The sequence below is a fragment of the Dermacentor silvarum genome, chromosome 3 (genome assembly GCF_013339745.2).
Source record: "Dermacentor silvarum isolate Dsil-2018 chromosome 3, BIME_Dsil_1.4, whole genome shotgun sequence".
Classification (NCBI taxonomy): domain Eukaryota; kingdom Metazoa; phylum Arthropoda; class Arachnida; order Ixodida; family Ixodidae; genus Dermacentor; species Dermacentor silvarum.
The window spans coordinates 93604300-93629455 of NC_051156.1; the positions used below are offsets into that span (position 1 = coordinate 93604300).

Below are 25156 nucleotides of genomic sequence, written 5' to 3' on the forward strand. Positions count from 1 at the left end.
TGCATGCGTGTCAATCCTTTTGCTTCTGCCCATTCGGCACTGTGCTGCGCCTGGTGTTCCCCGTTGTAAGAAAATTGCTCTAAAATCTGCTACAGACCGTATTTACAAAATGTGTGATTTATTTTGTTCCCAAAAGGCTTCTGCATCAGATGTGGTACACAACCAGAAAGCGAGCACAATAAAAGTTTGAAACGAGCAGGAACGTGGAGTACACTTTTTTTTTTTTTGCGATCAGAATGCCTCTTGGGCGTTTGAACTTGGCTCTCGAAAACTAAATACAGCATCGAATGGTTCTGCTTTACAGTTTTTAGTGTTATGCGCTGAACAAAATGAGCCCACTCGGAAGCCTGTATGCTTTTTTTCCGAGCCCGGTACTTTGGTTACAACAGAGCGGAGTCTAACGAGCAGAAATCTTTCCGCTGTTTTACCGACAACTCCTGCTGAAAGTGTAGAAACCTATGTCCATCTAGTGTGTGAAACCCAAAACAACTAGAACATAGCCTGCCACGAGCTGCCATATATGAAAAATAGCCAGAAACAGCCATTCTCTGAGCGGTCGGAGAATCGTCAGCTGTGGAAGCAAATGGGTTAATTTGAATGTACAATCAGCCTCAGAGATCAGTTGTGTGCTTTCGAAAAACTTTTTCAATAATGTGACCTTACTGCAGCATTCTCACTGTAATTTTAAGCTGTGGTTTAGCAGCAATGAGTTGTTACAAAACTTATGAAAATCACAACAGCGTGGGTGTTGTTCTGCTGCGGAATAAGTTGTGTTGTTTACTTCTGGTGTTCAAACTGTTATTGCGTGATTACCTCGTTAGTTGGACGAGGTTTTCGCCCATGAATAAAATAGTTTTGTACAGTGTGAATCAAACTTGTCGAGTGGACGAGCAGTCAGCTACGAACTGCTGCGCGAGCGTCCGAAGCAGTAGTAGATGCTGGGTTATGGATACGATTGTTCTATATAGTGCATGGTACAAGCAACTGGCTTGACGATATGAGGTCTTACTGCTGCGTTAGCCAGTGTTTCTCTTGCGTGTATTTTGTTTTTGTTTTCACAAGAGAAGAGGATGAAAACAATCTTTTTTTTTAGCCTTCTTCATCTTATCTTCTACGATGCACTCACTCGTGTTACGGAAATTGTGTCCTCACAAATAGCCGTCGGATTCTTTTTATGTGATCCCCTTGGGATATAACTGCTTTACAGGACAAAAGGGCAATGCCGAAGCACAGAGCTTGTATGTACTATCATGCTGGTTTACCAACTGCAGTGATCAGTGATTGCTGTGTTGAGCAACGCCATCGGCCTCATACAGGAGGCTAGTGTAGACATCGCATAGCGATTTTAAGTCTACTAGACTTGAAATGCATGAGAATGATGACACAAACGTTTTATAACGATTGGTACTTGTTTGGGGATTGCATTGGGTTAGCCATACATGAGCACTCTTCTTTAGTTCACACACCAACATCCGATAGCGTTCAATTAGGTGTCATTTTAGGCAAACATCTAAAATACAACTGTCATGCTACCTCGCTTCAGAAAAAACATCATTTGGTATTCCCATTATCAAAACATGCAGGTAATTTCAACCTCATAGTGTTCGTTGTATCATTCTTACATTCATTGTCATTTATCATACTGTTTATCCTCGTGGGGCAACACTTACAGTATAACATCTAAATCATCTTGAAGCTTGTGACCTTCAACTCCTTCCGCTTTCACTGTGCACCCGTTTACCAACAGCTCCATATCCTACCTCCTTCCCAGTTACTATGTTCCGTCTAATTCATCGCAAGACATTTATTGGCAGTGTCCGTTAATCGTCTTGTCAATACAAATAGCACTAGATTTTCTGATAACAATAGCCTTCTCTTACAAAAGGTCACAACTAATTATGGGAAACGTAGTCAGTTTTCATGGCATTGCACTTTGGAATTCAATCGCAACAGCATTGTCATCCATTTCTGTTCAGTCCTTTAAAAACAATTGAAAAAACTATTTATGTATTAGAAGTGCTGTCTTTTGTGTGAATTCACTCCACCTGTGTAAATTTTTTTCTATTGTGTTGGTTTGTTTTAAGTTTTTCTTGTTTATTGCCAATTTAGAAACATCATTACTCTTGTATCTCGGCATTCATTACTTTTTCACTGTCTGTTTTCCAATTATTACTGCTGATAACTTATTTCGTGTTTTTTTATATATACTTCATATATCTCAAGTGCTTCGTGTATTTCATGTCTTCCGTTGAGACAAATTGTTGTGATTTTCTTTGTTCCCGTATAAACCGCTAATAATATAATCATAATAATTATGTACCCCCTAATAAGAGGAGGTCCCTCTGACAGTTTTAACTCTGGGACCTCAGAATGTGCTAAAATATTCGTATTTCTTTGTACTTGTACTTGAAACAATAATCAAGTCTCATTCTCCGTCAATCAGTCAGATAGCGACAATGTTTTCTGATTCACGCTGGCAATTCACAGATGCTGGTTCTCCCGAGGGAAAACCGACGCAGCCAAGGTAGTTCACAACATGCACACACACACACACCACAGCTGATGATGCAAGTCGCATGAGTGTACAGCCGAGAGAAACTTCCACATACTGTAGCTACCGCTGCCTCGAAGGGCTACACAGTGGTTTTTCGACGACCTTGTATGAACTGACATTATGTCAATTTAATGGAGAACGAGATAAAACATCTCCAAATCCTTCCTCAGCAGGCGACGGCAACACGTTCAAGGAGCACCACGCCGCCTCGCACAAGCCAGAGAGGAGGAAAGGCTCTCCGCGTGCCCTTTCCTCCTCGCCCAATGAAACGGTCTATAGGTCAAGATTCTTTGGTTGCAAATATAAGTTTGGGTAACATTCCTGGAAAAAAAAAAGATCAACCTATGTATTCAGATAAATAGGGTAGTTGGTTTGTGAACAACATGATGAACAGCACAGACGACTGAACATGAAATAAAGGTGGAATGCAGTGCATACGTTCCAGCAATCTTTCTTGTCCTGTAATCTACGTTGCTTGTTATGATAGTACTATAAGAAGCCAGTTTGGGCACGAGATATTTCATCTCAATCTACATTTCAGCAGATGTAAAACAGACATGTTCAGCCCCGTTCACTATTGCATTGTGCACTTTTGCATATTCTGCTGCACATAATTATGCTGCGTATCTGTAATGGTATGCTGTCCCTCTACTTATGCATTACACTGTAAAGGCTTACCACAAAAACAAGTAATAAAGTCAGTACCACTAACATTGAACTCTATAGAATGACATTTTCAAAATATTAAAATGTGCAAAAAAAAAAGGTATGTGGCACACAGTGTGCATTCCCACACAGAACGCATTAGCTGCATTCAACTGGTTTGTGCCTCAAAGCACAACTCAAACCTCTCGAAAGCGGTTCAAACCAGCTGTGTTAGTTAGGTTCAATATCGAATCAGATGTAAATAAAACACAAAAAGTATAAATTTTGCAGCTATTTTATGCGCACATTTTATGGTTACTGCTTTGAAAGCAGTCTTTTCAGCAGCTGTACAGACTGTACTGACTTAATCATCACGGTGTATGAGTCAATACTAATGGCAAATACTGTAATTATTGAAAGGCTTCTTGCAAATGACATCTACTTAGCTATTCTTCGTATGATCTTAGTTAAAAAGGACTAAGATATTCATTCTTTTCTCTGCTGACCCAAGGATCCATGGTACGTACCCACAACGGAGAATTTACCACAGATTGGTCAGGTTACCACAAATGAATAAAGAGAAGGTGAATTACTGAAGTGGACATTGTCACGTAGGCGTCAGAAGTTTTAATAAGTATGAGAAGGTATACCTGCTCTTGGCAAAATTAAATGGCACTTGTTAGTTCAGCGCTGTGGGCCTGTCTATTCTGCTGTCCCTGACTAATGGGCTGGGACACATCGATAATTTGGCACCACCTCGCTCAATGCTCAATCTTGGTGGAATTGGGTCACAGTCAGTTCCGCTAGTGTCACAAAAGAGCGCGTAAATCAAAGCGCGCGCCGCGTGTCACGAAAGCCAGCGAAAGAAGCAAGCCGGCCCTGCAGGAGCTTCGACAGAGGGAGAGAGCGCATACGCCACAGACAGCCGACGCGATCAACGGAGTCTAGCAGCTTCGACAAGATACGCGAAGGCTGCAGTAACGAGAGAGAGCGCACGTGCTGAGACACCCTCTCACCCGGCAAGCAGAGAGAGAAAGGGAGGACGACAACCCGGCTTGCGCCTCCGGATGAGTCGCCACCCTCCTCGACGACGCTCCGACGGCCGCGGTCGAAAGCGTGAGAAATGTCTAGAAGATCCCCAGGCTTTGTTTGTGCAATGGGAGCACGACTCCGACAGAAAGTTCAAGAAATGCCAGCGAATGCCATAAAAGCGCCGTGCGGGAATCGGACCATGCCAGTGAAGAGATGTGACGTGAAGACTGACCATCTGAGGAAGAAGGGGATTCCTTGGCAAGCTAACCAACGAGTTCATGGAGCGTCTGCATTTCCAGAAGAAGTTCATTCTTCGAGATTTGCCTCGAGCTACGCAGAGATCGTCCGGCTCAAGACCAGCACGGGTGAATACGATTGGACACTTTGTGTTCCTATTCCTTCTGTACTTTACGTGTTGGACTCTTAGTGATCATCGTTAATTATTTTCCGCTGTTTTGTTAATACCCATCTGAATTGTATTGTGTTGTGTCTAGCCTAAGTGTGCAAGTGTGTGTGTAACTGCTTTGTTTGCAGAATATACTTTGTTGTGTTTTGACAACTCTGGGCTCTGACTCGGTCTTTGGACCAAAACCGGCGTTTGCTGGCGCACCAGAGGACCCCTTATTAATTGTCCTTGCTTTCGTGGGTTATTTTAGGAAGCTTATAAGTGAGCTTTGGAATTTGGCCCGGCGTTGGCGCCTCGTTCACGGGGTGTCTGATAGCTGGCCAGTTCGGTGTGGCGGTTGCTGACAAAGCATGCCCGCTTGACATTTAGTTCAGTGTGGGAATTCTGTTGCTGTATTCGGAACAACTTCCATCAATCACAATGGTAAAACTCCCTATCCAGCACAATATCAACCAGACAGAGAACTTTCTTAAGCAATGAGAGAAGGGGAAAAAAAGAACATCCACTGGATTGATCAGTGAACTATGTCACAAGAGAATTAAGGTGCCTTTTCTAAATATTTCCAGGCTTCAGAGAATGCTGCGCAGTTGTGATGACATTAGGGTACCGCTAGCTTTAGCTTCTGAACAACGAAAGAATGAGAAACAAAAGGGCACCTGTGAAAAAAACATGTTTTTATGTCAGTACTTAACAAGGAACAGGGGGAAAAAAATAAAAAGGAACTTATATACATGTGCTGAAGCAGTGAGAAATGCCACACAACCACGTCACCAGGCTGAGCCCAGGACAAAAAAGTGCACTCCGAGTCCCGTATTACAGAGTCCGAGATTGGGGGCAGCTCATGGGAGGCTCTCTAGAGGTCACAGTTCTAAAAGCTTGGGACGTGCTGATGAGAACAGTGCAGCCGATGTGCGACTGGACGACTAGTCAGTTGGGCGGAGCCTCGTCCAGGTGCTGCATGCTTAGCTGCGACTCGGCGATGTCGTGCAATGCCTTCTGGATCTGCTCCAGGAGCGCCTCCCCCTGCTGGACCACTTCCTCCAGGCGCCGGGCTGCCTCCTGGTTCTCTACTTCTAGCCGCCTAAGGTTGGCCGCCTGTGAAAGGGAGAGCAGTTTCACTTGTCACACCGTGCCATTGGGATGAGGAGAGTGCATTCGTTATGGCCACCATCAGCGACTTCCTGTCATCGATGATGGGTTTTGGTGGTACATGGCATTTGTCTTGTTGCCCATTTTCGCCTCTACCCTTATCATATTCATGCTGGTTTCTTATGTTTATTACCAGTACCAAACCATAACAGTAATCTCGTGCCAGCACGGTGTACGATAAAGAAAATTTCAAGAAAAATTAGGATATAAGTGAGAATAAAGATCAAAAGAGCTTAATGTCCCTGAAGCGACACATGGGGCTATGAGAACTGCTGTCACGGAAGGTTCCATGTTAATTCTGACCACCCGAAGGTTCTTTAGTGCGCAGCCAAAGTATGTTGCATGAGTGTTATTGCCTCCATCACCTATCGATAGAGCTGCCATGGCTGGGAATCAAACCCGCAACTGCGTGTTCGTGGCAGAAACTCTGTAGCCACCAAGCCGCTGTCCTCAGGACAACAGGGCAGGCACATTGTACTCACAGAATAGCTTTGAACCGGAGGCAGTTTGCGCTGCTGTAATGCTGACGGTGCTGAGGCACAAGAACTCGGGTGGGACAAGTGTGCAGAAAACGTGTAGCATGCATCTGGCAAGAGAAGCGTGCTTATTTAGAAAGAAGTTGCCAACTAGACATGTCACTGGCAGCAGACATTCAATGAGACACTTCTGTATCATATTTTGTTGTGTGGCTGGTGGTGCATCTGCGTAACATGCCGTCTTAACCAGTTCTCGTGAATCACCAGAACGTAAGTATGTATCATGCCACTCAACATCATGCCACAAGCCAACTGCAATAAGTGCTTCATTATGACTTGCAAATCTGGATGTCAAAATTTATGTGGAGCATGTCATGTGTTCATCTTCAAGACTGCACAAAAACCACAGACTTTGCAATCTGTACTCTATCTCACAAGTAACTTGCAGCAATGTCGAAGGTACGAGGTACACATAGGCAATATCCTTGCATTGCGGAATATAGCTCTGGGCATAACTGTCTGATTATTGCCAGCACTGGAGAGTTTTATTTTTGCCAGGTACATGATATATGTTACCGCGATACCAAAAATCTTAGGTAATTTACGCGTGCACATTGTATATAGTGAATTACTATGATGGTTACCGTAATAACCACCCTAACTGTGATTAGGTAGATACATTGGCAGTTCCCGTGAAGCCCAGACCACCCACTTTGATCCGAATTCACGCTTATTACTTGCCCTCCACCCTGACATCAAGAAAAAAATGGTAAAATCCGTCATTGCTTAGTTGCACCTCACAATGAAGAAATGCCATTAGGTATATTCAGTCGTTAATACTGAGGTGAGCTGTTTCTTTTGACGCTGCTAGGACTACAGAAGCGGCGCTCAGATATAAAAGTGGTTTGATTTCCAGTTAGCAGATGGTGCCATAGCATAAGCACTGGTGATGCGTTGACGATGCGGAACGCTATGAAGGCCTAATTGTTCGCTGCATCATTAATTCACTACTCCGTTCCAGTATGGCATGTGATAACGGTGGCGAGCAAACGCCAAATAGATGGCAAGCAGATGATGCGGCGGGGGTGAACATTTATAAGGGCACTCGCCCTTATAAGGAGGCTGCAAAGAACTGCTGAGAAAGCATATAAGTAAAGCGAAGGTCACGTTCATGTAAACGGAGCTGATGGTTACAATGTGAGAACATTTGTCGCGTGAATTCACCAACCGTGAAACATGTATCGACAGGATGGAAGCAGATGCTGAGCAGTGTATACCCAGCAACCCAAGTTGGCGTGAAGTGGTTCACTGAAGAGCCGAGTTGCCATATTTTTGTGGCATGTGTCACTAAACTAAGACAAAGAAGTCACTAAATTTCCACAAATTTTTACTTCAATGTCGCTAAAATTGCCGCTAAAACTGCCGACTAAATTTTAAATAACTTGGGCAATTTTGAACACTATATTATATTCAAGCGTGGTGTTTACTTTTGTTTAGGTCCATGTTGGTGAGGAATAAACTAAGTTTACCGGCAGAGCTTTCAATTTATTAGTACTATATTAAGACAAAAACCAGTGTGTCGGAACTGAATGAAAACAAAAATGAAAAAGAATGATATTTTTGACCGGAACGAAAACGTAACCGAAACATTACTTATTATTTTGTTCCGGAGTGAAACCAAAATATTTTTGATCGGTTTTCACTTCAAGGGGAAAGTCGGCAATCCGCAGCAACCGACGTCAGGCAATGTGAGAATTAGTGCTTATCTCAGGGGTCCGCATAAGTGCGTATCTCAGGCAGCGATAGTGCGAGTGATAGCCGGTCGAGCGCTCCACTAATGTAAGCCTGCTGCTCGGTACACCAGCAGACCGGGATCGTAGCCAAACCCAGGGCTTGCATGCTGAAGAGTTCATCGTTTGGTTTTCTACAGGTACAATGCTTTGTTACCGAAGCTTTATCGTTCATTTATGTTTGTTTTATCGGAAAACAGCGGTCTCACATTTCTGTGGGTGCACTCGATGACGTGCTGCTTCTGAGATCATGCTCTGTGCCTTGACTTAAAGCACTGAGCATGATCTCAGAATTCATAATAGCCTGAATACCGCGAAGCAAGGACGGCCTTACCAAGGATGAGACGACTAGTGCAAGCCCTCGTCATCAGCCGCATCACATTCGCGCTAGCGTATCAAACCACGCGCAAAACGGTTACCGCACGCATAGACAAATAAATTGAGAGAAAAATAAATACTATGTTTTTATCGTTACCTTGCTTGAAAATTTTTGCATGTGAACCAAAACTGTTATGAACTGTTACAGAAAATTTTTTTGTTCCGTTCCGGAGCAGAACCGGAACGGAACTTTCTTCAGAGGAACGAAACTAAAACCATAACGAAAAACATTTTGTTCTGACATCCTGACGAAAACGGATTAGGCAAGCTGAAATTTTGCATTAACTTTCAGACTGTACAGTTCTAAAATCTAGGATGATCCAAAACACGACATTACCCGATTTTCTTATCACGAAAATTAAGGCCCTTGGACAACATCATCCCAGCAAATTTTGTAGTTCTCACCGGCCGTAAAAGTAGAACAAAATACTTCTATGCATGCTCGGTCATATGTTAACACAGCGATGACAACTGAATGATCTTTATATCAAATACTGCATTTCCGGCCCTTCCTCTACCTGCAAGCTTCATGCACTGCCGATTTATCCGAAAGCCATGAGAAACGGAAGCAGTTAATTCAGATTCACGAGAATGGGCACAGCTGCTCTGATATGTAAGCATTCCTACAGTCAATCACACTAATTATGCACCTGCTGCGTTCTAATTCTAACCATACACTTTAAAGGAATTAGTTAAACCAGACAGACTCGATACCATTTTATGAGTAAAAAAAACTCGGACCGTGACCACATCTGTCACTGGCACAAGACTGGTGCAGTACTTGGAAGTGCACCGGCCTAAGTAACTGCTTATAGTCCAGTGTATCCTCCCGTGTGCGTGCAATGTTCACTTCCACCCTCTTCCTGTATATTCCTCTTCCTCTATATTCCTACTTTCCTTTACTCCTACTGTAGGGCAGCAAATCAGTGGCTCGTCTGGTCGAACTCTGCTTCCAGACACCCATTAAGGAGAAGTGCGGCAACTTTTTTTTCTCTCATGCTCCTAATGCAATAAACGTGACTGCATGGTGGGATCACAATGTCGGCAAAAGGGTCAAAGGCAGCAGTTCTTAGGGCCCGCACCTACCTTGCACTTGAATGGTTGTTCCACACGTAACACAGTTGAACATAAAGAAGCTCGCCAGTTCATACTGCACTATCCCTATGCTGGTGACACATGCCATTGCACTCCTCACAGCCTGCCAATCTGAATGCCATTCTGTAATGCTTATGTCGCACCAGGCGCAAGTGCTAGCAAAAAAATGTCCGCGCAAGCTGGAGCATGGTGACACCTTGCTTTCTAAAAAAGAAATCCCATAGAAAAAGGTATCTGGTGCCACCCCAAAAGGGTCATATAAGTTACAACTGGTCTGATGACAAGGGCGATAACTGCGTTTGATCACGGTACAATGATGATGGCAATGTCAATTGAAGCGTAACATCAACAAGGACAACACAACAACGATGACATGATGGAAGAGCAGTGACTACAATGCCGACAACAGGCAGATGCTAACACAACAGAGGCTTTGGGTCGAACGCTTGTTTACCCGCCGTGGTGGCATACTGGCTTTGGCATTTCGCTGCTAAGCCCAAGGTCGTGGGATCAAATCCTGGCCATGGAGAGTGCATTTCGATGGGGGCAAAATGCAAGATCGCCTGTGTACTGTGCATTGGTTGCATGTTAAAGAACCCCAGGTTGTCGAAATTGACCCTGAGCCCTCCACTACGAGGTGCTTCACAATCATATGTTGGTTTTGGCATGTAAAATTACAGAACTTAATATAATTAAATCCTTGTCGGGGACAAATGAAGCTTCTTGGTGATCATCACAATCATGATAAGCATTATGATACCTGCAACATGGCATGAAAATTGCCCATACCATGCAGAAGTCCACACCATAGCTGTTCCACATGCACATGCAATGCAGTGGCCAATCAGCAAAGTTGGAAACACTTGTGCACATCAATGTATGATACCCCAAGGTAAGGCTACAAAATTGGCATCGACCCAGCACCCTATGGCAGTTTAGCTGAATTACAATAAAAAAAGAAAGAATCCTAGACTCAACAAGAACAATTTCTTCGACACAAGCAACACAAATGCAAACTACGTGGACCTTGGACAGACACTCGGATCTTTCAACCACGAAAGAACCTCGGTGTCAATCGTTCAACTGAAAATCTCAAGAAAGGTCTTTATCGTTCGAAGAACAATGTTAGTTAAGAGGACTATTTTGTATTATAGGCTCTATTTTATTATTTTAATCTATTTCAATCAGTAAGGCCCACAAACCATCTCTTTGGCTTGGCTTTGGCAACGCTTAGTAGATGAAAATTTGATTAATTATTCAATTAACTTTTTTATCTAAAAATTTAGTTTTACACATAACCAATACATTTTACTTTAATTCGAAAGCCTGTGATACTAAGGTGCAACAGGGACAGGCAGGGCATAACACTTTATATTCTTTTAGGTAATTTATCTTTGACCAACACCAATTGTCTGTTCTGTCACAGCTGCATGAACGTTAGCAAACAAAGACAAGTAGATAAGGAAAGACGGTGAGGGAAGTGTGCGTGCAGAAGCACAGGCTTGATGTACATGTGGGTATCATTGACGCAAGTGGCACTTAAACTTTTGGAGCAAGGAAAATTGCACTTTGGGAGCAGATGAAAATTGTAGCTTGGAGCAAAGAAAACAGTGCTTTGGAGCAGTAACTCGAAGTAGTTCTGGTGCAGATGGAAAGCTACATAATGAGAAAAGGTGCTATAAAACATTGTACCTTTAATAAGCGCACACGTAGTATGTGTTTATTAGTGACGTTTACCAATGAACACAAAGTGAACTAATTTCACAAACACGCAAGGTTTTTGGACTGCCTTTTCTTTTACATCTGATTACACTGAGGAGTTCGTTTTTTTTTTTTCTCTTCATTCAAAGGTTGTGGGTTTAGCACCCCCTGGCAACAAGCTGTCTTTTCTTCCACTTTCAGTTCCTTTCAGATGAAGATGAAGCGCCCATAATTATTTTGCACTCACATAAAAAAACAGTTCATCCCCTTATGCTTTTTTGTCTTCATTGCCTGTTAGCTTCATATTGTTCTTACCAAACACTGAGCCCAATTCTCAAGATTATTCCAACTCATGACTGTGAATTTCTCGCTTTGTGGACGGAATTGTGTCTCAGTAATGACTTACAATTTTGGAATGTATAGATTTTCACATAGAAGACTGCCCTTTCGCCATTAAAATTGTTAACAATACAAGAAATATACTGCACAATTAATGCGATCACTGGAAGGCAAGATCACTAGACAGAAACAATTTCTTCTTGACTTGACAAGCAATGTCTCGAGGTGGCAAAATCTGTTTTCGAATCGTGAAAAAAAAAAAAAGAAAATGTTGTAATGCAGATGTAAACAAACATGGGCCAGAATAACGTAAAGCTATTCTAATCTGTTTTTTTTTTTTCCAAGTCCACCATTAGCTCTCTGTGATAGTGCAAAATGGCTTGGGCCCTGCCCATATGGGCAGGCACTGCAGTTCATTTGGTTGGAGCCTGAGCCACATTGACCTATCACGGAGGGCTAATGGCAAATTTTGAAAAAAAAAAAAAAAAAAACAATCAGTATAGTTTTTTCTGATACATGCATTCCTTGTGCACATGTGGCAAAAAATAAGCCACAGATGCAGGTGAAGAGAGTCTAGGGCAGGAAACATTTTTGCGCAGCCCGTGCACTGCAGCATTTTATCAAAAAATTTAAACGTGAATTTATAGACTACATAGATCCTGCATATAACTAATTAAAATGATGAATTAGGCGAATTGATAGCTCATCACAAGCACTACAGAAAGCAGCTTGAATCGAGGTGGCACAAAGAAACCAGATGGCAAAAACACCAATTTCCTTTTTTTTCTTTCTCACAGATATGGTAGGACTAGTAAGCGTCACGTTGTTCCTTCGACCTGTGTTGAGTTGAGCTGCATAGTCGTAATAATATTTTCTGTACACACTTACGGAAAAAGCGGCATGTCGCAAGGCAACTGCAAAAGAGTCATGCACGAAAAAGTCGTGCTCTCACAATGATTCATCACCAGAACGGTGTTAATAAAAATAAATAAAAAGTAAGAGCTGAGCTATACATACCAAACATAAAATATATATATTCGCACTAAACCAAATATTTGCCAAATAAAATAACATCAGATATAGATTCTCATGTATCGGGTCCTGTACACGTTCCTTGTTCACAATGGCAGAGAAAAGCATGGCACTGGCTTTTGCATGGAGAAGATGCCGTGGTGAGCGTGTGTGAATACCAGCTATTAGAGTCACTATACATACAAGCAACACAACATGCTATAAACTGGGCACAAAGCAACCTGCCTGATATTTCCGCATACTTAATGTGCCATCTACTCGGTGTATGGCTAGCCTGACCAGTAGAATAAGATTGTCTGCACAGTTTCTGCTGCAGTACCATTACGCCTTGGCCTGTCACGCTCGTCTTTTCAAGCAGGTACGAATCGGTGCAGCATTCCCACCACTGGGACATTTGCATGTCAACAATATGCAGTCCGAGGCCATGTAGGGCCCTTTTAAAGCACAAGCTCACATAACAAGCACATTTACATATCTAAAGGGCAGATGGGAAGTGCTAGAGGAAGAAAACTGAACGCCGAAGTTTTTTTGTAACGTTCAAACTGTACACTGCAGTACAGCAGCCATCCATCATATTTAGCAACTGAAAGTTCTATATTCAAGTTGCTTAGAAAAATGTGTGTGCTTCCAGCAGCTTACACTTAGTAAGACCAAGTCATCTCCAACCAGTGCCAACACATTCAAGTCGGACACTCACGAGAAACACTAAACCAGTGTGGCCTGATACAGCAGATTCTTTCAAAACTATATCTTTTTTTTATTTTTCTGAAAAGAGTGAAACATCATAGAAAAGAAAAAAAAGAAGAGACAAGCTTCCACTTTTTTTACTCTTGCGCCAATACCCCAGTGGCCATACGTGAGTGTGACATCACTGATTTCAAAAGTATTTCCTAGAATTTGGTTCATCACGGCTCAGTAAGAGTTTAGATCTAAACTTTCTAAGTATAGTCTTTAGCACCTTTAGAATACAGTGCAGTCCGTCTTCACCCATACAGAAGCAGGTGCCGTCAAAATTAATGATGTCGCAGGGAGCTGGTGCGGAAACTTGCATAGGATAAACATAAACAAAATTGCATGCATTGCCGTTAGTTGTAAAGCTGTTATTTAACAATATTACTAAAGCTTCGCTTCAGATAGCGTTAGATCTACATATATACATAGTTTTCACGTGACGTCACATTCGTCGTCTGACCTGACCGTCCGCCATTGCTGGGTACCTTGCTCGTGTGCCGCTCTACGTTCGCCGTTCGCTTCGACGCATATGCGACACATGTTTATGGTTCTAGCTACGCAATGCCAAAGTTAGAAGCCCCGGATTTCGCCCTTCGTTCATGAACGGGTTTGTCCGACCAACGTGGGCTCTCCATAAAGCAAAAGTCAAAATGTGCAACGGCATGGACTCGTACAAACTGCGCGTCGGTGTGGATGCGACTTCAGACCCCGAAGCGCTGGCAGCCACGATGCACGTGAGTATGATTATAATTACCTGGTACTTACTGCAACCGGCGTCATTCTGCAAGAAATTAAGGCCTGCAAATCACTGTGGGTTAACAATTATTTTGGGTGAGAAAAATATCAGTGAAGCACCTGCCGGCGGGTCTTGTCACCAACCTCAGCGAAATCAGAAAGCAAGTTCCTTTGTGTGCGCCCCCCCTCCCCCCCCCCAGTAAATTTCCTCATTCTTCCGAATCCACAGATAGCCCTGCTTGTCACACAAATTCAACCATGCGTGCACGATGTTTGTGTGGGTGTGTCTGTGAAACACAACACTGGTGGTGACGGTGCCATTTTTGTGTGCTCTTATATATCGAAATGGATATTTTGTTTCATGAAGCATAAGCAGCCGCAAAAATGGAAGCATTTGGCACCATTTAGCGACCGTGTGTTTTGGCATGCCTGCAGCGGCTGGACATGAAGCAGTTGATGTCAATTTTTTTTGACGAGCAGAAAATTTGAGCATTGGTTTTGATTTGTCGTCAGGGGCAGCGCAACGGACGAAGAAAATGATACAAAAAGCACGACACTCATGCCATGCAGGTGATCTCGCTTTCTTTTTTTTAGTCTACTGTGCTACCCCCAACACTGAATTCAGTGCTCAAATCTGAAAAGGAGTCATCATTTGGGCTGTGGAGATGGTTCCGATTTATCCCAGTTACCGGGCTAGCCGACGAGCATTTGCTTTTTTCCGACAGCACTATGCGTTCGAGCTGTCCTGTTATCACTTTTAGTAAAAAGTGCAGGCATATATAAATAGAAATATATATGCCTAGTTCTGCGTAGTTAAGCTTTTTGGCAGTGTTACTTCTTGTACGGCAACAGAAAACTCCGCAGATTGGCATGATCACGACATGAAAAGGAACCTCGGATCAACACATGCAGCGTGAGCAGCCAGGTGTGCGTCAGGTACCCAGCAATGGCGGACACTTGCGCGGAACGAACCGAAAGTGACGCGTGTGAGAACTATGCATATATATATTTTTTGTTTCTCTTTAGTGTTCTTTTAACAGTGTTTAACTTGAACGTGAAGGCAACTTCCGAAACACAAATGGGGAGAACACTCATGGTAGTCACGAGAAAACAGTGCAGTACCTGCAGCTCAGGAGAAGCTTCTTCACTTGGCAGGGAGTCGATCAGGACGTCGATATCCTTTGCAGTCCTCGCTATGAGTGATGCAAACAGCTGTGGGTAATCTGAAACACAGGGTGAAGAAGAGCAACACAGTTTAGCCTCCCGAGTGTGCAACAGTGAGCTAAGGGGTCACCAAAATGTGCTACCAAAAACAAAAGGGTGGAAAGAGGTCACAATCTCTGCAAAATATGGCGCTTCAAATGACTGTTTTGACACTGACACTAACTGCCTCAATACACCATAATGCAATTGGAATCAGAATTTTATTACTTCAGAATATAGAATTTCATCATGTGATATACACATGATGAAATTGTCATAGTCACTGACTGCATTCAGACCCCCTTCAAGAATACCGGCCTCTCTCTTAGGAGTGGTATTCTGGAACAAAGGGTGCAGGTTTGGGCTAGTTGACTGGTCATAACTAAACCAACAGTGCGAACCTTGTGTTTCGTCCCTTCTCTTGAGTCCAAAGTTCTACTGCTGCATCGTTGGTTTAATTATTCTGGAATGATCACCTTCGCACAATTTTTTGATCACCTTCGCACAAGCAATTGTCTCGGCGGAGTGCCTCCGGCACTCCGCCAAGACAGCATGTTTGCCACTGTGCGATGAATGCTGTTGGCTGCAGACGCCAGCATTCAGATGTAAACGATCACGTTTACAAAGTGAATGTTACACAGTACAGTTCCTGTGTTCCAAACTTCCAAATCTCATCCCACAAGCTCAACAGCGTTTCACATCCCTTGGCACACATTGTGTTGACCCTATACACCAACTGTGCATAACTCCACATGTCAAGTAGAATATCAGTTACTCGCATTTGCTCCTTAATCCATAGTGCTTCATTCCCACCTCTTAATGTTATGCCTATCATTTTCAATATCAATGCTTAGTGCACAGTCATTAGCTTCTTCTCAATTTGCTTTTTTTTTTTTAGCCACTAAGTTTCAGCCTAGCAGAGTGTACTGATTATGCACACACACACACATTTATTTTTAAAGATATCGGTAAGACACTGTTCATGACCTGAGAACACCTGCCAAATACACTGCAATCTATTTTTACATGTGTTGCAACTACACGTGTATCTTCGAAGTGCGCGCACCTTTTATCGCCTCATCTGGCGATCTTTCAGAGTTCAGACTATCACTACTAACACGTGCTCCTTCCTATCTGCTTACCACTCGGCTACTCATAAATACGGTATACACCTTTGAATAAAGGCTCATTTTTGTTCTACTGACTACGCTGATGCTTCACTGGCCTGGCGTTACTACGAGCACGCCATGGCTATGCTACAGTGGCGACGAGGATGAACATCGCCCATGCTGTGAAAGTCGACACTGATCCGGAACCCACGCAGAACCGAGAGGCCAAGGCCATCATGGCTCACCACCTTCCAGACTTCGAAGAAGGCAAAGATAAGTGGAAGCCGTACCTTATTAAAGTAGAAGCGTACTTCGAAGCGAATGCGATTGAAGACTCGACTAAGAAAAGAGCATTGCTGGTTGCCGCGTTGAACACGCATACGATCCAAGTGCTGGCAGGGAAGGTGGCTCCGCGCAAGCCAAATGCGTTGTCGTATGAAGAAGTCGTAGAAGTTTTGAGCGAGCTACTACAGTCCCAAGAGACACGAAATCACCGAAAGCTACAAGTTCTTCAGTCGTTGTCAAGCGGAGGGCGAGCCGATTAATGAATTCCTGGTAGACATTCGCCGCATGGCTGACAATTGCAATTTTGGCAGTTCTTTGGATCGCATGCTACGAGATCGCATTGTGTGTGGTATACGGTCAGGTGCCCTGCAGAAGCAGCTACTGGCAAAGCGGGAATTAACGCTACAAGACGCCGAAGCGATGGCCCTTGCAGCTGAGGCTGCGGATAGTGACGTAAAGTGCATGATCGGACCGGCAACGACACCCGTGTTAAAAGTACAGGCGTATCAGAAAGAAACTCTGCTGGATGAGAGGAGGGCTGCCGCACGTCAAGAATGCACAAGGTGCGGCAGTACAAAGCATAATGACGCATGTTGCCCCTGGTCTAACACGCGCTGTTACCGCTGTGGACGACGTGGTCACCTTGCAAGGAAATGTCGAAGCCGCGGGGCTCGAGAACAAGGCGCGGCGAGGACGGCACAAACTAACACCCTCTTGGGGACGGAAGCCTCAGCGGACGAGGAACACGAAGCAGCCCACATTTGGACTTTGGTATCACAACGAAAAAGTTGTCTAGAACCGCCGATTCGCCGAACATTCGCTTGGTGCGGTGTGCAGCTGAGCATGGAAGTCGATACCGGGTCGCCCGTTTGTGTCATTCCGCGTCAACTGTACGATACGCACCGCGACCAATGGCCGAAACTGAAACCGTCCAGTCTGAATTTATCCTGCTACACAGGACGCCTTCCAGTACTTGGGGAGCTTGCGCTCGAGGTTTGTCATAAAGGAGTGACAGTAGAGTGTTCGCTGACCGTGTTGGACTGTGCGGGACCAAGCCTCTGCGGTCGCGATTTAATCCAGCAGTTGAACAGCGCAGGTGCTCCGGTGGTTCGTTTTGTAGAAGAATCGGGGTCAACAAAAGAACCAAGCGAATCCAGCGTGAATAGCATATTCAACGACTACCACGACGTGTTCTCCGAGGAACTGGGGCTAATCAAGGGTCCTCCAGCCAGCCTGCACATGAAGGAAGGCGCCGTACCCAAGTTCTGTAAGGCCAGACCCATTCCATACGCGCTACGTGAGCGAGTGTCACTTGAACTAGACCGTTTAGTTTCTCTGGGCGTGCTGTCGCCGGTGGCACACTCTGAATGGGCAACGCCCATAGTCGTAGTGCTTAAGAAAGACGGCGCAGTAAGAATATGCGGTGATTTCAAGGCCACAGTAAATCCAGTGTGTGCAACTGAGCAATACCCATTGCCAATTATTGAGGATATGTTTGCGCAACTACGCGATGGGGACTATTTCAGCACTTTGGATTTACGGGATGCATACAATCAAGTGGCGCTAGACGATAACGCGAAGAAAGTTTGCGTCATTAATACGCCAAAAGGGCTATTTTGCTACAACAGACTTCCTTTCGGGATAGCTTCTGCACCCGCGATATTTCAAAGAAAAATGGATGAGGTATTGGCTGGCCTTCCAGGAGCACAGGCTTATCTTGACGATGTGCTCATTTCTGAAAGAGCGAGTGACAACGGCGAAAGGCTGAGAAACGTCTTACAGCGCTTCCGAGAGCGTGGTGTAAAGCTAAGGTTCGATAAGTGCAACTTCCGCAGCCCAGCAGTAACTTATCTAGGGCATCGCATCGATCGTGATGGGCTTCATCCGACAGAGAAAAACCTTGACGCTATCATGCAGGCACCGAGTCCCTGTAATGTCAGCGAGCTACGCTCGTTTTTGGGTATGATTACTTTTTACGCGAGGTTCCTGCCGAACATGTCAACCACACTTGGTCCATTGTATCAACTGCTTGAAAAGAATTCCCGTTGGCAATGGAAACAGCCTCAAGAGCTCGCGTTTGATCTTGCCAAGCAAAGCCTTAAAACAGCCAAGGTTCTCGTTCACTTCGACCCTTCGAAGGAACTTAAACTTGAATGTGACGCGTCTCCGTACGGTGTGGGAGCTGTCTTGTTTCACACGATCGGTAACGTCCACAGGCCCATCGGTTTCCGCTCGCGAACATTAACGCAGGCGGAGCGCAACTATTCACAGCTTGAGCGAGAGGCACTGGCACTGGTATTTGGCGTCACGAAATTCCGTGACTACCTTCTAGGTCGGGAATTTACCTTGGTGACTGACCACCAGCCGTTGCTGGGTCTGCTGAGATCAGACAAACAGACGCCTACAATGGCCGCCGCACGGATACAACGTTGGGCGCTCCACCTGGGGGCCTACCGATACCGGCTACAGTACGCACCAGGACGACAGATGCTGAACGCTGACGCCCTGAGCCGACTTCCGCAGCGATCTCCGGAATCTGACGACGACGGTGAGCCACCCGAATATGTGCTGTCGCTAAACCAGCTGAACAATGGCGCCATAACAACGCATGAGCTGAAGGCATTAACGTCTTCTGACCCTGTCCTAGTCGAGGTCAAACGGTACATACTACATGGGTGGCCCAGAAACGCAAATGGAATGGCCCGGGCGGTATTGCCTTTTTTGACCGTAAGCTCGAACTATCCGTAGCACATGAACTGGTGTACTGGGGTAATAGGGTCATAATACCAACCGAAGCTAGAGAGCGAGTGCTGCATCTTCTACATGAAACGCACCAGGGTTCACCGGCAATGAAATCTGTCGCACGTTCTTTGTTCTGGTGGCCAGGCCTCGACAGAAATATTGAAGAGGTGTCTGCTCAGTGCCAGAACTGTGTGCAAAATCTGCCAATGCCAACCGCGGTGCCCGTCGTTAACTGGCCTGAAACAGGCGAAAGGTGGTCCCGTATTCACATTGACTACGCGGGTCCGATATGCGGAAAAATGATACTCGTAGTAGTCGACGCACACACCAAATGGCTCGAAGCAATACCTTTGTCGCATGCTTCAACGCAGACTACCATTAACTGTCTACGTGGCATTTTCAGCAGGTTTGGAATACCACGCACGATCGTTTCCGACAATGGGACCCAGTTTGCCAGTCAAGACTTCGCGTTGTTCTTGGCGAACAACAACATTGTCCACCTTCGATGTGCTCCATACCATCCTCAATCTAATGGTGCGGCGGAAAGGGCAGTGTGAACTATTAAAGATGGCCTTCGAAAAATGAGTAAAGGAAATCTGGAAGAGAACCTAGTACGGTTGCTTTTTAACTACCGGAGGACTCCACGAAAATCGGGTAAATCCCCAGCAGAGCTGCTTTTGGGTTATCAAATACGCTCACGCTTAGACACATGCTTTCCTCCAGCACTTCCAGGACGAAAAGAGAACCAAGATGACTGGCTGCCGCTGCCTGGAAGTGATGTGTATGCCCGCAATTACGGTGTGGGGAGCAAGTGGACGCCCGGCCGTGTGAAGGCGACATCTGGAGCGAGAATGGTGGCCGTGGAAACGTCGGACGGAGTCGTTCAGCGGCACGTAGACCAGGTCCGCCGACGACAAGAAGCACCAGGGGATAAACCGACAGTAACTACAACCACCACACATCGTAGTGAGCCAGACCAAGCAACACAACTACAGCATCCAGAAACGGTGAGCCCAGATGAAGGCATGACTGCTCGGAGCATCCCAAATGGCACCGGTTCTCCAGATCTGGTGGCACCAGATATTCCGGTGGCCCCGTTGAATACCGGTGTCACTCAACAAACTCTAAGACGCTCAACTAGAGAACGCAAGCCAGTGCAACGCTTCCATTTCTGAGGAGAAAGGAATGTTGCAACTACACGTGTATCTTCGAAGTGCGCGCACCTTTTATCGCCTCATCTGGCGATCTTTCAGAGTTCAGACTATCACTACTAACACGTGCTCCTTCCTATCTGCTTGCCACTCGGCTACTCATAAATACGGTATACACCTTTGAATAAAGGCTCATTTTTGTTCTACTGACTACGCTGATGCTTCACTGGCCTGGCGTTACTACGAGCACGCCATGGCTATGCTACAACATGCATACCGACTGTCTTGTTATCCGAGTCCCATGCAACTATACTGCCCAGATGAACATACTGTGAGGCATAACTACAGCCAAAAGAACACACACAAAAGAAAAACAATCACGACGGCACGGCAGTTTGTGTGCGTTCTTTTAGCGGCAATTATGTCTCACAGCAAGTACCAATTAAGCCAACAAGTCTCTTATGAACATAGTTATGAACATGCTCTTTCACAGTTTTCAGAGACTGACTGTCAATCATGAGCTCTTGTTACTTTGCCAAGCTAGCGAAATTTAGTTTTCCGCATACCGAGCTTCTACTCTTAGTCATTGCCCGTTCAGGTCCTCAGTCATTCGTTGTAAGTTACCTCCGGAATTTCTAAACAATGTTGTTACTTGTCGGTGCATTTATTTAGGCACCAATTCAACCACATTTCTTTTGCCGTTGCAACATACGCCTATCACCGTCCAGACAGATATGCGCCCTTACCTGTTGTTTTATCTTTCTAGTGCTGCGTGAACGGTGAAAGTTGTTTTGATTAGCCTGAAGTCTATTATGCGCAAGCAATAAGTTTCGCCGTGGCCGTTCTCTGCGTAAGGTAACGTGATCGCTATACTCCGGTTGATGATGACAGAACATCTTCACGACACATGAGCCGATTTCTCGGCCTCAAGCTGCGCCGCATAAGTATCCGTACACACAACGTTTCTGTTGGTTAAACTCGTTGGATACAAAAGCCTCCTAGCGTGAAACAATGTATTTCAAACCGTGTAACAGCAGCCACAGCCTCACCTTCTTGAGGTTGCTGTCCAGGCTTGGAAACAGATTTCTCAAACTCTGGGAAGCTGCTGGGCGCGGCATACTGCTGCAGGATACCGATGCTGTTGCAGAAGTTGTCCGCTTGCTGTGATCGAAAGAGAAATCACCGTGCGAAATGGGCATGAAGCAGTCGACAAGAAAACGTGACACGCACGACCGGTTTCATGCTCGCGTTCCGACGATGTGTCAGAGCTGTAAAATGCTTATTTGCAATCACACTTTGTACGGCATGCAATACGCATAACAAAAGCAAGAATACGGCAGTGAAAGGAAACGAATCACTATAAAATAACTAACCGCATTGACAGCGTCCTGAAGTTGCGTTAGCCGGTCAGCCATGATGTAAATAAATACACATGGTTCCTAGGGCAAGAAGCATCTTCGCTGCTACCGGTAGTGAAAAATACTCTATTATCGTTCACTATAATTTGAGTTACAGATTGTTGTTTATGGCCTTGATTGCTGATGGCGTAAAAAATGAATGCCTATTTGTTGGCGCTCCCACGCTGAATTTTTATTAGACTCACAGGTTCATTCCGCTCGTCTAAGAAAAAAAGGAGACATCGGTACACGGCGAAAGCAAGGCCTCTGCGATTGCCGCGGAACGTGCGGTATAACGAGTGGTATGCAAAATCAAATGTCCATGTTGTGTTTATGGCTCTCAAAATCTATTTTGCAGCATGAAACGAGCAAAAGCATCGCCTTTGAGATCAACATTTTTAATCTAGTGGGGCGTGGATTTACACATTACCGATCTCAGAGGCCGCAAAAAAATGGTGGCACATGTCGCATTGTTGTTGCAGCCGAGTGTAATTAGTCCAAGGTACCGCCAAACTGCACACTGATGTTTCCTTCAACCAATGTGTATTGTACACCGACGCTGCTTCTTACGCCTTACGCATTTGCCTCTTCAAGGAAATAGTTGATTAAGGAATATACAGCTCAGCCCCAGAAGATCAACTGTGGGTAGTCCAGCGGGCCGGCGACGCCGCCAAAGCCCAAGGGCTCGTCGCAGACGCCTAGGCAGGGTGAAGCCAACCCTATTAACTTGCCGGACAAAAATAAAGTTTTTACCTACCTGCCTATACGGTGGATGTCCATGACTCGTACTTTTTTAAGGTGGTGGTGGTGATGTCACGCTGAGAAGTGGGCCGATCCTGGTGATTGTGCAGAAAGGGTCCAAGCTCAATGACACATACCAGGGACAAGAAAAAAAGAGAGAGAGAAAAAGAAAGAAAGAGAGAATGGAAGAAAGACAGAGAGAAAGAAATATAGAAAGAAAGCGGAAGAGAAAGAGAAATTGAGAGAGAAGGAAAGAGATAGAAAGTAAATCACCTGCCCTTCCCCTGTCGAGAAAATCACCCGCCCTTCCCTTTCCTACTACTTTTCGTTCCCTTTCCTTACTTTTGTTTCCCTTTCGTGCAACTTTTCTTTCCGTTGCGTTGCACATTTCCTTCCCTCGATGTATATACGTTTAATAAACGTTTATGTTTTATTACCGTGACATGTCGTGAACATTACGTTACCCTGACGAACGTCAGATGCACACACGACAAGCTTCGCTTACCCCCATTTTCTCGACAGGCGAAGGGCTGGTGTTTTTTTTTTTTTTTTTTTTTTTCACGCCAATTTGGTTCATTATGTGCCACTGGGTATGTGCGTCTCTTCAATGGAAAAAAAAATTCTTTAAGATGTATCCGGGGCTGGGCGGAATGGATCCCGCGTGGTATTTATTGAGACAATCTTTTTCTAAATATATAGTCAAACGCGCGCAGACTTCACGGCGGCGGCTCTATCCGGAGTCGCGAATATCCGCACTATAAGCGGTACCGCACTATAAGCAAAACAACTATTTTATTCAATCATATGGACACTCCAAGCGCATTTCTGCCGTCGGCGTCACCGTCGCCGTGATGTTCCGTATAAAGTCCAAACACGACAACATCGTTGCCGCGCGCTGTACGCGCGAGCCAAAGGTTGGGAGGGTCAGCCGACGATTGCGGCGCAATCTCGCGCGCGCGAGGGAGAAAGGTTTTAAGGAAGGCGGGGCGGAAGCGCGCCCTCTTCTGTTGCGCGCGAGAAACGGGGGGGGGGGGGGGGGTTCGATGGAGGGGCGGGAGCATTCTACTACAGCAGCTTCTGCTTACAGCATGGCTTACGGCGTGGCCGCACAGGCGCCCTTTCTTGAAAGCGATCTGTGACGTGGACAAAGTGCACCGCGCCGAGTGCAGGTAGCTTCGTATGCGCTGTGTTTTCGTGTTGAAGCGAGATACAGCCCGATGGTCAATTCGCTCGTTGCTGCTTCCGCGATTCATCACTCCAGCGTTTTGACAGCGAGTTTCCGTGGTCATCGAGCGAGATGTGTTCATGTTTACCTGTGCGCGCGTGACACCGTGCTTGTTAATTTAGTTAGTAAGGGAATGCTTACAAGTTCATACGGCCGATAAAACTAATATCCTTACTTCGTATCATCATCATCAGCCTATCCCAGGCAGCACTACCAGGCTGGCCCCAGCACGGCAATATCACGGCAAACACCGGCACGAATATAGGCCCGAAACCGGCAGCGCTACCCGCGTCAAGAATGGCCCAGCGCGGCCATGCCACTAAAGGGCCTATTTCGGCCATTGTGTGGCAGCGCCAATACAGGCAGATAGCCGGCTCTGCCGTTCATTGCCATTCTAGTGTCCCACCTTGCCTACTGGCAGCGCCGGTATTGGTCAATAGCCGGCTCTGCCGCTTTTAGTCAATTTAGTGTCCCGCATTACCCACTGGCATGGCCATATTGGCAGATTGTGATGTATGTGGGCGATGCAGTTATTTCCTACAATTTTAAATTACGCAAATATTGCACGGTAGCTCGATGCAACATGTCATGATCTACTATAAAATCAGCAAATAATATACACAATTCCTTTATTGGTCTTAAAATAGGTTGATACAGATTGTCGCTCGTATCCCCAATCCTGTGGGCCACCTACGAAAGCTTTGTTTATGACGCTATGGGGGGGGGGGGGGGGGGGGGGTTGAGCCGCTGCGGCGTAATGCCGCCTTCTGCTATTAGCATAGTCGACGGCGCCTGGCAGCCACATTCTTATGAAGTCTTGCGCTTGATTGATGTCGATGTCTGCGTCTCTCAGGCACCATCTGCATACAATACATATACCCAGGGGCGGATCCAGGTTTTTTCTGAGGGAGGGGTCAGCTTCTGTCAATGATGATGATGATAGTAGCCTTTCTTATTTACCGAAATTCACCGTTTCTGCTCACGATAAACCCGAGTTTTATGCGGCTAGAGCAACACCTGTAGCTCGCCGTGGTGGCTCAGCCAGCTCAGGCGTTGCGCTGCTGAGCACGAGATCGCGCGATCGAATCCCGGCCGCGGCGGCCGCATTTCGATGGAGGCGAAATGCAAAAACGCCCATGTGCTTGCGTTGTAGTGCACGTTAAAGAACCCCAGGTGGTCAAAATTAATCCGGAGTCTTCCACTACGGCGTGCCTCATAATCAGAACTGGTTTTGGCACG

The 25156-nt window shown here is 45.4% G+C and overlaps 1 protein-coding gene across 1 annotated transcript; it reads right to left on the reverse strand.

The window, feature by feature from the left end:
* Window positions 1-5292: 5292 nt before the first annotated feature.
* LOC119445583 (mediator of RNA polymerase II transcription subunit 21) lies at window positions 5293-22022 on the reverse strand. Its single transcript, XM_037709854.2, has 4 exons — window positions 21928-22022; window positions 21604-21715; window positions 15187-15287; window positions 5293-5732 (listed from the first exon to the last, which is right to left on the reverse strand). Exons 1-4 carry the CDS (start codon window positions 21967-21969, stop codon window positions 5565-5567), a joined length of 423 nt encoding a protein of 140 aa, XP_037565782.1. The 5' UTR covers window positions 21970-22022; the 3' UTR covers window positions 5293-5564.
* Window positions 22023-25156: the final 3134 nt, after the last annotated feature.